This window comes from Helianthus annuus, chromosome 10 (genome assembly GCF_002127325.2).
Source record: "Helianthus annuus cultivar XRQ/B chromosome 10, HanXRQr2.0-SUNRISE, whole genome shotgun sequence".
In the NCBI taxonomy this organism is placed as follows: domain Eukaryota; kingdom Viridiplantae; phylum Streptophyta; class Magnoliopsida; order Asterales; family Asteraceae; genus Helianthus; species Helianthus annuus.
Window position 1 is genome coordinate 165,839,705 of NC_035442.2, and position 14,747 is coordinate 165,854,451.

General features: G+C 35.4%; 2 protein-coding genes across 2 annotated transcripts; one reads left to right on the plus strand and one right to left on the minus strand.

Moving 5' to 3' along the window:
• The first annotated feature begins 591 nt into the window (after positions 1-591).
• On the plus strand, positions 592-2,702 carry LOC110883215 (putative pentatricopeptide repeat-containing protein At3g18840). The gene is made up of 3 exons (XM_022131024.1): positions 592-619; positions 764-1,282; positions 2,443-2,702. Exons 1-3 carry the CDS (start codon positions 592-594, stop codon positions 2,700-2,702), a joined length of 807 nt encoding a protein of 268 aa, XP_021986716.1.
• Positions 2,703-8,515: 5,813 nt separating this feature from the next.
• Positions 8,516-14,312, minus strand: LOC110886401 (26S proteasome regulatory subunit 7 homolog A). The gene is made up of 10 exons (XM_022134190.2): positions 14,149-14,312; positions 13,925-14,006; positions 12,874-12,965; positions 12,705-12,782; positions 12,546-12,607; positions 12,315-12,459; positions 11,604-11,822; positions 11,334-11,515; positions 8,946-9,121; positions 8,516-8,853 (listed from the first exon to the last, which is right to left on the minus strand). The coding sequence occupies exons 1-10, from the start codon at positions 14,233-14,235 to the stop codon at positions 8,696-8,698; spliced, it is 1,281 nt and encodes a 426-aa protein (XP_021989882.1). The 5' UTR covers positions 14,236-14,312; the 3' UTR covers positions 8,516-8,695.
• Positions 14,313-14,747: the final 435 nt, after the last annotated feature.

Consider the following 14,747-nt stretch of genomic DNA (forward strand, 5'->3'; position numbering starts at 1 on the left):
GTTAGTTGGTTCCCGAATCGATCGGACAGAATATTGTATCGGTGATTATTGGTTAGAACACCAACGTATAGAGAGAAGAATAGAAGGACTGAGCAAAGAAAAATGAATCCTAAGCTTCCTATTTATAGGTAAGGGATAAGTCTTACCCCATATATACCTATTTAGATATTAGGGTAAATTGCTTTTGAGTCCCCGTGTTTTATGGGTTTTAACTAGTTAAGTCCAAAAGCAAAAAGTTTAACGACCTGAGTCCCTATAAGCATTTTCTTTAACCATTTGAGTCCAAATTTCTAACCCAGTTAGAATTTTGTTGTTAAGTTTTGTTAAATGACCAAATTACCCCTATAAAACACATAAAACACAGGGACTCAAAAAGAAAAAGAATATATAATAATAATAATAATAATAATAATAATAATAATTATTATTATTATTATTATTATTTAAAAATCATAACATCATCTTCACCAAATGGATCAATAAACCCATGATAATAATCGACAGTCTCAAATCTCACTGTTACGCCATAAAATCAGGGCAATAACCCAACAATATTCGCATACAACCAGCTCATACACTTACACTCCAAACATGGCCTCATCAAAGACGCCTGCAAGCTGTTCGACGAAATGCCTGACCGAAACGTCTTCGCTTGGAACGCTATAATCTCCGCCCATATTAAGTCCAACAACCTTGATCACTCCGAAATCTATTCAACACAGCCCCATGTAAAGATTCAGTGACCTACAATTCAATGTTGCAGGGTATGCAAACAGTGCGGGATATGAAACAAAGGCGATTAATTTGTTAATGCAAATGCATTCTGTGAGGCATGAAGCGCGTGTTGATGAGTATTCGCTTACTAGAATGTGTAACGTGACAACAAAGTTGGGGAATTCGTGGTACGGGAAGCAACTCCATTCATTTATGGTGAAAATTGGGAATGATATAAGCGGGTTCGCAGTAAGTGCGTTAGTCGATCTGTATTCGAAAAGCGGGTGCTTTGATGAAGCTTATAACGCGTTTAACGGCTGCAGTTACGGGTCTGTTGATGTGGTTTCGAAAAACGCAGTCGTTGCTGCGTGTTGCAGAGAAGGAAAAGTAGATATGGCGATGGAGATTTTTTCGAATCAGACCGAGTTAAACGATGTGGTTTCTTGGAATACGATGATCGCGGGTTATGCAAACGGGCATGATAAAAACGCCATTGAATTAGCTCGTGGTATGGAGCGAAACGGGTTTAGATGGAATGCGCACACGTTCACTAGCGTGTTAAACGCATGTTCGTCTTTAAAATGTTTGAAATTGAGGAAAGAACTTCATGCCAGAATGTTGAAACAGATGATAAACTTGAATTCGAATCCCCCAATTAACACAAGTCTTGTCACCAATAATAATAATAATAATAATAATAATAATAATAATAATAATAATAATAATAATAATAATAATAATAATAATAATAATAATAATAATAAGAATAATAAGAATAATAAGAATAATAATAATAATAAGAGTAAACTGCGATTTTGGTCCCTGAGGTTTGACCACTTTTGCCACTTTAGTCCAAAACTCAAACCTTTTAAATCTGGGTCCCTGTGGTTTCACTTTTGTTGCCATTTTGGTCCAAAAATGAAATCAGCTCATATTTTGCTAATAAAATCCTGTTATTTTGTCCTTTTCCTCAGGGGCAAAACGGTCAATATAATTTTATTATAACACATTATTAATTAAATTAATGAAATCAGCTAATATTTAGCCATTTTGCCCCTGAGGAAAAGGACAAAATAATAGGATTTCATTAGCCAAATATGAGCTGATTTCATTTTTGGACCAAAATGGCAATAAAAGTGAAACCACAGGGGCCCAGATTTAAAATGTTTGAGTTTTGGACTAAAGTGTCAAAAGTGACCAAACCTCAGGGACCAAAATGGCAATTTACTCTAATAATAATAATAAGAGTAAACTGCCATTTTGGTCCCTGTGGTTTGGGCACTTTTGCCATTTTAGTCCGAATATCAAACTTTTTAAATCTGGGTCCCTGTGGTTTCACTTTTATTGCCATTTTGGTCTAAATCTCAAATCAGGTAAGATTTCTAAAAAAAACCTGGTTTTTGTCCTTTTTCTCAGGGGCATTTTGGTCATTATACTTTTATTATAACTAAATGTTAATTATTAATTAAAAATAAATGTATATAACTAAACCCCTCTCTCTTATACACATCCCCTCTCTCTATCTAACTATCTTTCTCTCTCTCAGTTCTCTCCTCAACCAAACCCCCACCCCTGCTACCTCTGTGACAGCCACCAACACCACCAAATTTGTGGCCGCCAACACCAAATCCCAACCACACCACCACTGTGGCAGCAACCACCTCCATCTGAACCCCAACAACTTCGTAAAAAAAAGTCATCAGATTGGAACATGTGTATGGCTTCCAGCTCCGTCACACTCGTCTCCGGCAACTTTTCTTCTCCAACTGTCACTAACTCTTCGTCTCCGGCAACTCTTCTTCTCCTACTGTCACCAACTCTTCGTCTCCGGCAACTCTTCTTTCCGGCAACTCTTCTTTCCGGCAACTCTTCTGAAAGATAGAGTTGCGTATGATTCACGGCATCCTCCTATTCATTATGTTGCAGCTAGTGAGGATTTGCATATTAATCTGTTTTTACTGTTTTTGTTTGATTTTGGTGAATTTTAATTAGTTGAAGTGAATTAGGTTTGTTTGATGATGTGTTTTAATGAAATGTAGGCAGGTGATACTGTGTTTTGTGTTCCGCATTCGTTGGTGTAACGCTTGAGAGAGTTTTGGGGAATGAGACTGTCGGTAAGATGTGGTTCTGTTCTGGATTCATGGTGACGGTGGTATTAGAGAGAGAGAGGGGGGGGAGAGAGTAAGTTTTGAGAGAGGTTAATCAATTTTATAATTTTATAGGTTAAATGAAAATCAGTTGGACAAAAATGTCCCTGCACAAAAAGACAAAATAGACAGGTTGCAACAGTAAAAAAGAGGGTTTTTGAATTTTGGACTAAAATGGCAATAAGAGTGAAACCACAGGGACCTAGATTTAAAAAGTTTGAGATTTGGACTAAAATGGCAAAAGTGCCCAAACCATAGGGACCAAAATGGCAGTTTACTCTAATAATAATAATAATAATAATAATAATAATTATTATTATTATTATTATTATTATTATTATTATTATTATTATATTCTTTTTATGTCCCTGTGTTTTATGTGTTTTATAGGGGTAATTTGGTCATTTAACAAAACTTAACAACAAAATTCTAACTGGGTTACAAATTTGGACTCAAATGGTTAAAGAAAATGCTTATAGAGACTCGGGTTGTTAAACTTTTTGCTTTTGAACTCAACTAGTTAAAACCCATAAAACACAGGGACTCAAAAAGTAATTTACCCTAGATATTATCTACCTCATGTATATCTTGTTGTTAAACTTTAGCTGTTTAACTTTACTTTAACTGGTTAATTAAGTAACTTACTTAACTGTTTAACTAATTAACTTACTCAGCTGATTAATTAATCTTTACTTAATCTTACTTAGCTGATTAATTAATCTTACTTAGTTGTTAAGTTTACTTATCTATTAAGGTTTCTTGATTGCTAAGTTATCTTAACTACTAAGTTGTCTTAACTGCTAAGTTTTACTTAACCATTAAGAAGTTTACTTAATTACTAAGTTTACTTAATCGCTAAGTATTCTGGTTTAACAGCTCCCTGGTTATGAATTCTAATTTATAGATACCCCGGAACCCGTATTAGCGTATTAACCCAAATTCAACTTTATCGATAATCACGAGATTGAAACTCTCACAACGAATGACAAAGTATAGCCAGATATTGGCAGCACTTAAACATCCATTGGATCGGTTTTAATCGATCGGATATAGACCATAGCAGTGATCGAGTTATTACCCTGATATCGCAGCAGAGTTTCGAGACTTTGATTGTAAATTTGAAAGAAACAGAGAAACGATCAACGAAAAGAACGAATTTTTCCGTCAAAATGTGAAATCTGAGCAAGTGCCAGACCCCTGGCTTTATAGCCATTTTTGGTCTCTCCCGCGCGTCGCGCACGGTTCGGCCTTCCCTGGCGCGTGTCGCGGGGAGGGTCGACCTGGCTTCGGTCGCCACGTATCCCACGTAGGTCTGACACGTGTCGCAGTGTCGTGACGCGTGTCCTTGGCCGCCCTTCTCGTCCAATCACGCGTTTTTCCTTGATTTTCGTGCTGATACTTATCGTGTATGCTCGGGTCTCGATCCCAATTGGTTTGGTTTTTAATTGCGAATTTAATAAGACTATTTTTGTGCGATTTGGTTCGTCGAACACCAAGATTCCTTAACCGCTAAATTTTCCATATCGAGTATACAAGTTTCATCGCGCGCACTTCTGGTTTTGATCACATGTTGTCATTGAGAGTATTTTTGAGGGTTGTTACAATATAGCAACAAAATGTTGCTAGTTTATAGTATGAAAATAATAATATTTCACTGTTAAAAAGGTTTTAAAATAATTGGAAAATCAAGAGATCGTCATTATGACAATTATGTCACAAAAACATCTCAAAATCATGCCATCCTATTTCTGCCACAAATCATTTCGTTATATAACTTTCGCAAGTGATTGCATTTCCGTCACATAAGAGTCTCAAAACTAACTAGCGACGAAACGATTTCAACGATTATTTTCGAGCCTAGTGATTTAAGTACTTTATATATATTTTAGAGTTAACTTTCGTTTTGCTCCCTGTAGTTTTATCATTTTAACGGTTTTGCTTCAATAGTTTAAAAATAGCTATTTTCCTCCTTGATCTTTCGAGTTTGTCACCAGTTTGCTCCCTGACTCTAACTCAGTTAAAACATTCAATTAAAAGTAGGGGTATTTCGGTAGTTTACTCCTTGGCTCTAACTCAATTAAAATGTTTAGTTAAAATTCGTGGTAGTCGTGGTCGGCAAGTGGTAGTTGCAGGTGGTGGTGGATGGTTGGGGATGATGGTGGCCGGTAGAAAGAATGTGGTTGGAAAGATGTGGGATCAGAAAAGAATGACTTTTATACATGTAAATAAACAAGTTTATAGGTTTATTTAGGTGAAAAGACTTACATGCCCTTGCTTTTATCTATAAAATTACCGAAATACCCTTCTAGCTAATGGATTTTTTGGATGGAGTTAGAGGCGGGGAGCAAAATGACGATAAGTTAAAAAATCAGGGAGGAAAATGACTATTTTTAAACTATTAGAGTAAAACCGTTAAAATTACCAAATCACAAGGAGCAAAATGGAAGTTAACTCTATACTCCCTCTCTCCTATTAAAAGTGTTCTATTTTAAATTTTCAAAGTATTTATTTATAAACTTTGACCTTAATAATTTTGTTTGTGTTATAGATAATACTTGATGAAAGTTATATGATTTGATTGTGTTTCATAAGTGTTTTTATCGGGTTAATTTTCATCAAATTTATATAACACAAAAATATATAATTAAAGTCAAAGTTTATAAATAAATACTTTGAAAATTTAAAATAAGACACATTTTAATGAGAAGGAGGGAGTATTTTAAATTAGTGATTTAAAATTCACGCGTCAAACAAAATCTCTAAAGTACGTAGCATGCATGACTTAACCGTGTTCACACATATCACCAAATAACCGCGCGCACTCAACTATTTTAAATTAGTTAACCGCCACAAAACCGTCGTACCCCTCCAAACAGGCACAGTACCCCTTCATGCATATATATAAACAACTTACATGCACACTTACTTTCAGACAAACAAACAAACAAACGAGATATACATTAACTGTCCTCTCTAAACAAATTCAAGAAGAAGATATGGAAAATATGGGGTATGGTTGGGGTGTTGGATCGGTCGTCGCGATGCTTTTGGTGGTCGGATGTATGTTGTTTCTGCCGCTGGGGATGGGACCCGTGGCACCACCGTCGATTCCGGTGATTGTTCTGCTTCCTTTGTTGTTGGTGGCCGTTATCATCTTTCTCTCCGTTGCCTCCAACCCGAATCGTTGATTAGTTTTCTTCTTCTCGAATGAATGAATGTATCTCAGATTTTATATTATCATGAATATTATGATAATTGCATGTTGGGATTGATTAATTTTATATATTTGAGATTCTGTTAAGAAGAAAGATGCACTGTAAGATCATTTGTTAAAACTAAAAATTAAACGATTAAGATAAAATAACCTCATTTATACACTTAATTCAATTCCATGCTCATTTTATGTAATTGGTAAGTCAAATTTTGTTAATGTTGAAGTTTTTTTTTCTGCAATTTTTCGTAAAGCGTTTTATCATATTATTAAATAATCAATATACTGGCCCAAAAATATATAAGTGGAAGAGAAGGGAAAAACGAAGTATCTAAAATGGAGAAACTAATTAGGTCATATGTACATGTTTGATATTAAGGATAATTTTCTATTAAAAATCAAGAGTATTTTAATTATTTTTTAATAACCACTTGAGAAGTATGATGTTCACTCACAATGATTCAGATGTTAATTAAACGTTGTTCGAAAATCAAAAATGATACAGAGGCCCAAAACCCGGACAAGGATAACCATTAAAATTTTATTCAAACCTAGTTATTTTTGCCCGCGCGTTGCAACGGACGATGAAGATTCGGTCGGTATTGTATTTCGGTGCATTCAGTGTAGCAAATAAAAGAGAAAACCCTAAAAATATATTGTAACATGGCTACGGCGATAGTTTTTTTTATAATTTAAATGACCAATTTAATATAAATGACCAAAAAAAAGAAGGTTTATCTCCGTTAGTTATTGAATTTTTACGCCTCGCTTGCGGTATGCGCATATAATGTATATATGTGTGGGTCATCGGGGGCAAAAGTGAAAGTGCACTAAATTTAACGTTATTTTACTAATTTCGTGAAAATAACGTTAAAAGCTGAGGACGGTTAATCATGCATCATGTGGTGGCGTTGATAGCTGAAAGACAAAAGGGTACATGTACTAATCAGTCTTTGTCCTGATTGAGTGATTGCTGAGTGTTATGTGCCTTATGTCCAAGGCTTGAGGCAAAACTATCGAGCCGGGGGTGTCACTAAAAGCAGCATCTCTATTCCTATGGGGTAGAGGTAAGACTATCTACATCTTACCCTGCTCAGACCCTATCTTTGCTTTGCTATTGGTTGGATTTACTGGGTATGATGATGATGATGAAGACTGAGCAAATCTAGAGAATACTCATGCCTCTTGGCCCAAACTACTGAATGAATCGTATTGAATTGCATAGATTAAATACATATTAAACAAATAATGATGGCTAGCATAAAGTAAAAAAAGTTACATCTTTACCATACAGTGCTTTATTCTTAGTTAAACGTAAGTAGTAAAGTGGGCCATCCAGTTAGTCAACCACATGGGCTTCAATAAATCAAGAGTGCATGTTGGGCTTGAAATAGCTTTGGTCAACAATTGAGGGCGGCTGTTAATAAAGTTTGTTGGGCTTCAAAACCAATTTGGGAGAGATGCACAAATCAAATCTAGTTTTTTCTAGAACCTAAAACAAGGTCCGGGTTTGGTCAACAAAGTCAAGAACCGGTAGAGTAGAAACCGGTTCCAGGTACATTCGGGTTTTTGACTGGTTTGGCTTGGGTTTTCAGATTTTGGTCGGGTTTTTTGGGTTTTAGCCAGTTCGGGTCTAGGTTTTTACCAGGTAGAGGTGGAACCGGCTCGGGTGGTTCCGGATCGGGTCTGGTTCGGTTCCTTTTTCTACACCCGGGAATGGAATTGGTGTACCCGCAGGTCCTTCGTCCGGGTATGGCAGGAAGCAGGTATTTTGTGCACCCCAATGTCAAATACACATTTACTCTTCTATTCAAAATTGAATAGACAACTATTCTATATAGACCAAAAGGATTTAATCTTCTATGTAAAATTGATCCCAAGTATTTTGCTTCTTTTCTAATTTCATAGTCAACATTTGAATTTCATAGATTTCCAAATTTCATGTTCCAGGTTCATCAAAAGGAGCTCAAAGTTCTAATCAACATTTGCCATGTGGCATAAGTTTTTAGTTTATTTTGAAAAAAAAAAAATTATCATCTACATGTGGCATAAGTTTTTAATTTATTTTGAAAAATGTTTTTTTTTTATCATTTAATTTGATTTTTCTATGAAGGACATGTTTCTCTTTTGGTTGTTATATCGAGTACCGGTATCGTATAGGAACTACAAGAATCAAACCGGTATCGACTGAAAGCCCGTCACAACACACGGAATTTTAAACTAGTTTAACAATGCACAGAAATGGTTCTATGGATTCACTTTTAATCATAGAATCTACGAATGATGTGGCATTTATAATAAACACACCTTTAAAAAATAAGATGTAGTTTATGAAGAATGGACAAAATATACAACAAAATGAAAAGTTTGACAGATAAATTTATTGGAAATTATTTAATGATATGGCCTTCTTTTGATACATTAACCAACTACAAAAAAAAAATATAAAGCAAGCATGTTCCTTTAAACCAAATTAAAACATGTCCAGCGATGAGAATATCCTTACAATTTTGAAAAGACAAATAACAATATAAGCATTGTCATCAGAAGTTGATACACAAACATATAAAATTAGGTTTTTCCATGCAAAGCTAAAAACAAACTCCAACAGACCCTAAATGCATCAATTGTAAACCATGTATTTAGGAGTAGCACTGAACTTCTGGTAGCCCTTGATCACCTTGTTCACTGCATCAAGAAAGTCTTTTTCTGTCACCGTCTTCCTGCGTGCTCTGATTGCATACATTCCCGCCTCTGTGCACACACTTCTAATATCCGCACCTGCATATTCAAAAATAATGTTACTTCTAAACTATACGACCATTTAATTTAATGTATAGTTTTGAACAAATATGATTGATAAGAGATGTTACCAGTAGAATTAGGGCAAAGGCGTGCCAAAAGTTCATAACGAATATCCCTTTCGCAGTTCATTGTTCGTGTATGAATCTTGAATATTTGAGTCCTGCTTTCCATATCAGGTAACCCGAACTCCACTTTTCTGTCTAATCTTCCGGGTCGTAATAGTGCAGGGTCCAGGGTATCTGGTCTGGAATTATAACAATTGAACAGGTGATCGTATCAGCAGTTGCGATATTTTAAAATCAGTTGTTATCAAAAGTGGATATAGAACATGGGTAAACTACATGAAACCGACTCACAATCTATTGCCAATTTCTGTTACAAACATTACATTTTTTCTGACCCTTTTTTTAGAGTTAATTACTGTTTTCGTCCCTGTGGTTTGTCAAAAATCACTATTTCAGTCCATTAGTTTAAAATTTGCGATTTCAGTCCCTGTGGTTTCACTTTCGTAACCATTTCAGTCCACCTCGTAACCATTTAAGTCCCTGTACTAACTGAATAAATGGATTGAAATGGTTACGAAAATGAAACCACAGAGATTGAAATGGTTACGAAAGTGAAACCACAGGGACTGAAATCGCAATTTTTAAACTAATGGACTGAAATAGTGATTTTTGACAAACCACAGGGACGAAAACAGTAATTACAACCGTAAAACAGTTGATACTATGCCAGTAACCACATCAAACGCCACATATGCGAAAAAACTGTTCATCTGGTTTTTTCTCAAAGATTATCGTATTTACAAGTTAAAAAAATGTTCACTTTTTAAATACAGATACAATAATTATAAAATGTCACATAAGATGCCACACGGCATTATCGAAATATACACCAAAATGACAAAGAAAATGAAAATTTAGCAATTTAACAAATTTTAAAACTCAGCAAAAAAATAAAAAATAAAAAGATAACTAGGAATAAGACATGCGCGCGTTGCGGCGCGGGTACATCATAAACATCGAATCAATTAGTCCAAACGTTATGCGATGCGTTAACCATATGGAAACACACATTTCAACGTATCCAATTGAACTCTATGTAACCTATATAAGCATTTCAATTGGATCAAAACGTAAAGTAAATCGAGTTTATAACGTACAATCATAACGTATTATATGTGACCCGATTCGTACTTAGAAAACGTAACAGATATAAAAGAAAAAACTAACACGTGTATATGACCCAAATCGTGAATAGAAAACGTAACGGGTATAAAAGAAAAAACTGACACGTAAAATCAAAAGGGATTAATTAGAGCTTTTGAAAAAAGAAAAAGATGAAACCATAATTTGACTCCACTCGGTTCGAAACAAAATTCCGAAACATCCATAATATAAGCACGAAAACATATTATATTTTACCTGACTCGTTTTCCAAAAAAGTTTACATCGAATTGTAGACTAACTCTAATTTATACCAAAACGTATATTAAAATATGCATGTAAAAATGTTTTTTTTAAAGAAAATGTATTATATTTGAGCTAACTCGTTTCCGGAAAAAAGTTTACGTCAAAACGTAGAGCAAATCAAATTTATACTGACACGTATATAAAAAAAATGCACGTAAATAATTTGTTTTTTTAAGTAAAGGAAGTATAGGGTAAACTCGAAACAAATTATTAGTAAAAAACTTAATATATTAAAGACCTTCGTAAAACTGTTCCAAGTAGCATCAATGCCACACCACCGCCAACAACCACCAACATCAGAAAAGGTCGTAAAAACGTTGAACCACACACGCTCGTTGCGGTGTGTTAATGCGAAGAAATTAGACCGAAACGAAAGAACATAGAAAAAAATAACTAAATCGATCTGCGAACCGCACGTTGCTACGAATCTATCAAACAGGAAAAATTGACGCTTGCGACGGGCCTGTTAAACGGGAAAATAGATGAAAAAAACGTTGAACCCCACACGTACATTGTGGCGTGTTAATTCAGAAAATTTAAAAGAAAACGTAAAACGAAAAACTTGCGAAAGATGAAAAGTATGGTGACCAAAGTTGAAAATAAAAAAAATGTTGGGATTAAATTGCAAAAAATAAAAACTTTGTGTCAAAAGTAAAAAAAAACAAAGGGGTTAAAATATAAATGATGAAAACCTTTGGGTTTGAAGTGAAAAATCAAAATTTTTTTTTGAAAAACTCCCTATGCATGAATTACAACACCATGATGCATTAGAATGTTACTAATTTATAGTATGGTAATTAGTTGCAGGTTGCACCAACCACCAATATTATTTAACTTGGTTGCTAGAATTGGCCATAAAATGAAGTTGGTTCCTATTTTGCGCCTAATTATTAGTAAATTACTAAAATCTGGAAAAAGGTCTAAAGTTTGTTTCCATTTCATGCAGTTTACCAGTTTATATAAAATAATATAATATAAACATACCTATTTGTTGCCATTAGAACCTTGATATTACCACGAGCATCGAAACCATCAAGCTGATTCACAATCTCAAGCATGGTACGTTGAACCTCATTATCACCACCAGCACCGTCGTCAAAACGTGCACCACCAATGGCATCCACCTCATCAAAGAAAACAATGCAAGCCTTTTTCGACCGAGCCATCTGTTAACCAAGTGTCAGTTTTTTCTCGTCATTCGGTTAACCCATGTTCAATAATAATGATAATATAATTCAAACTTAAATGTAGAACCTGAAATAGTTCGCGAACCATGCGGGCCCCCTCACCCACATATTTCTGAACCAATTCACTTCCAATCACACGAATGAAACATGCATCGGTTCTGTTAGCAACGGCTCTTGCTAGAAGTGTTTTGCCAGTTCCAGGTGGGCCATAGCAGAGAACTCCTTTCGGTGGATCGATTCCAAGTTGAACAAATTTCTCAGGGTGAAGCATGGGTAGTTCAACAACCTGCACTTGCATCGAATAAAAGATATTATAAAAGTTCACTATTTTTCTAGAGTAAAATACCTTTTTCGTCCTTAAGGTTTGACCAGTTTTGCGACTTTCATCCAAAAGTTTGTTTTTCTGCATCTGGATCCAAAAGGTTTGAAATCTTGTCGTCGGCTTATTAAATACATCCATTTTTCTACGTTAAGTCAAGAGTATTTCTCTCTTTTGTTAAACTAAAGGGCAATTCGATCTTTTTCACTTTATGTAAAAAGACCGCATACCCCCGAAAAAGACTGAATTACCCTTTAAGTTAACAAAAAGAGGGAAATACCCCTGACTTAACGGAGAAAAATGAATGGAGTTAATGAGCAGGCTGAAAACGGCAAGATTTCAAACCTTTTGGATCTTAGATGCGGAAAAACAAACCTTTAGATGAAAGTCGCAAAACTGGACAAACCGTAGAGACGAAAATGGCATTTTACTCTTTTTTTAAACGCAATCGTTACACACCTCTCTCATTTTTTCAATCTGTTCTTTACATCCACCGACATCATTATATGTCACATCTGGCTTTTCCTCCACTGTCATCATGGTGACGCTAGGATCAATCTTGGGCGGCAACGGGATCTGAATCTGGTATTTATTTCGATCAACACTGCAACGGATAATTAAGTACCAACGTTAAAGATTACTTTGAAAAATCGTTAAAGTTAAAAACAAATAATGAACACTGCAACCTACCCAACACGCATGCCTTCTTCGATATCAGTTGGTGAAACTTTGTCACCCAACCCAACAACAAACTGTAAATTTATAAAAAAATCAAATATCAGATGAATTGGTCCATCTATAAACATAGTACAAAACTACGAATATAAACTTAACCAAAGTTTCAAATACCTTTGCAATTTGTTTGACATTGATAACGTATTTTGCGTCTTCTGTGTTAGGGTTAATTATCTTTGTGCATCTCGCCACCTGCGTGCATAAACAACACAGTATTTGTAAATCGAAGAGAAAAAAAATGTTTTTTTTGTTATAAGGTAATATGATTTATGAAGTTACGAACCTGAAGAGGTTGCTCCTCTTGCATCATTTGTTTATCGGAAACAAGATCCCATTGGCTAGGTGCAGCTAGACCAGTGTCCGATTCCTTAATACCTGTCAAAGTTGAAGATGATTAGAACTCCAGTTCACGAAAAAATCGGGCATCGTATTTGACTAACAGTATCCACATTATGTGTGTGTAGGATATACCATAAGTCACAGCTAAGGGGTTGTTTGAAATTAGAGATGGCAAAAAAAATCCACAATCAACACCAAATCCCGAAACATTCCGGATGGCTATTCGGGTACGGTATTAGTTCTAAAAATTTTGAAGGGGTTTGGGACGGGTATGGTATTATTATTAGGTGATACCCGCCCAATTACCCGCAACAAAACCGTATATAGTAGTATTTTTTTATAATCTTAAAAGATGTCATAACCCGTCTGCTTGGTTTTAAAAAACAAGAAGCGCAGAAAACCGATAAGGTCTAAAACTTAGGCGCCAGACAAAAAAGCACACTGATTTTCATACCCGAGGTGCGAATAATTATATAATTTTTTGTATATTTTCTACACGATTCTAGCGTCAGTTATCCACTATTGAGAAAAAAGTAAACTTTATATATATGTTTTAATATGGAAATTACATACATGTACAACCTGAAAAGCATGTTGTACAACAACTTGCTACCGAAAGCGCAAGGGCTTGAGCCTTGTTGCAGACGCCTAAGGCGCGCTTTTTTAAACCAAGATCATACTATAAAGTTGTTTGGAACAGGCATGAAACACGGTTTTGTAATCGGGTATGTATGCGAACCGATACCTCTGAACCCAATGGGCAAAGAGTAACAGGCATGAAACATGGTTTTGCAATCAGGTATGTATGCAAACAGTTGGTTAAAGTGTTTGTGAATTAGGTCATAATCAGAGATTCAGATCTACACATAAAAGATTCAATAACCAACGCTGAAACTGCTTACTTCACCTTCAAATAATCAAACAACTGTGTTGTACCAAAAACAATTAATCAAACAAACAGATAACATAAACAAATCCCCTTAAGTGAAACATACCACATAAATCATTGATCCTTTTGGCCATATCCTTCACATCTTTCTCTGCTTTCTTGATGCTGGTAGAATAAGGCCCCAATCCCTACAACAATAACAAATCCACCTTAATACAGCTAGCAAATACTAAATCTAAAACAGAAATAGGATTATTATATGGAAATTTAAAGAACGAAACGAGTAAAGATAAAATTAGGGTTTTGTGGAAAGAGGGAGGGGTTTGTTACATAGGTCTTGAGGAGAGCGATATCGTCTTCATCGAGTGGTGGTGGGTTCTTCTCGTCTCTGATCTCATCTTCAATATCGGTAGGCATCTTGTCGCCGGAGAGAATGGAGGAGGAACAAGTTTTCTTGAAGAGCAAACAAAGTGAGATGAAAAAGTGTGAGGGGTATTGTGAGGGAGGATGCTGATATATATAAATGGAAAATAAGGGGATTTTATGTTTATAACTCTTTTATTATTATTATTTAATTAATATTTAATGGAACGGTGACAAAGATGTTGATGATGCGTTTGTCGCTCGCTCGACACTCGTTCGAAATTTGTCCCGAAAATGTTTGTTTGATTTTACGCTCGGTTGTAAACGAGCCGTTCTGCTCAGTTCGGTTTGTAAACTAGCCAATCATGAGCAAAGGTCCGCTCAGCTCGTTCGGCTCAAATTATTTTTTTTATTAGTATATATACATATACATATACACATACAACCATCATTAGTGCTCTAGTGGTGGCCATGGGTATTTAAATCCCACCTATGGTGTGCCCGGATGAGTTTTCCCCTCTAGGTCTCAAGTTCGAGTCTGGGTGATAGGGGTTTCTCATTGAGTG

Excerpts from the sequence above, each read along its gene's own strand:
- LOC110883215 (XM_022131024.1), top strand. The coding sequence starts at position 592 with ATGGCCTCATCAAAGACGCCTGCAAGCT. Across the intron at positions 620-763 it reads ATCAAAGACGCCTGCAAGCT|GGTATGCAAACAGTGCGGGA; the intron begins GTTCGACGAAAT and ends TCAATGTTGCAG. Across the intron at positions 1,283-2,442 it reads CACTAGCGTGTTAAACGCAT|CTCCGTCACACTCGTCTCCG; the intron begins GTTCGTCTTTAA and ends TATGGCTTCCAG.
- LOC110886401 (XM_022134190.2), bottom strand. The coding sequence starts at position 14,235 with ATGCCTACCGATATTGAAGATGAGATCAGAGACGAGAAGAACCCACCA. Across the intron at positions 11,516-11,603 it reads TGGTTCGCGAACTATTTCAG|ATGGCTCGGTCGAAAAAGGC; the intron begins GTTCTACATTTA and ends CTTGGTTAACAG. Across the intron at positions 9,122-11,333 it reads GTTCTAATGGCAACAAATAG|ACCAGATACCCTGGACCCTG; the intron begins GTATGTTTATAT and ends TTATAATTCCAG.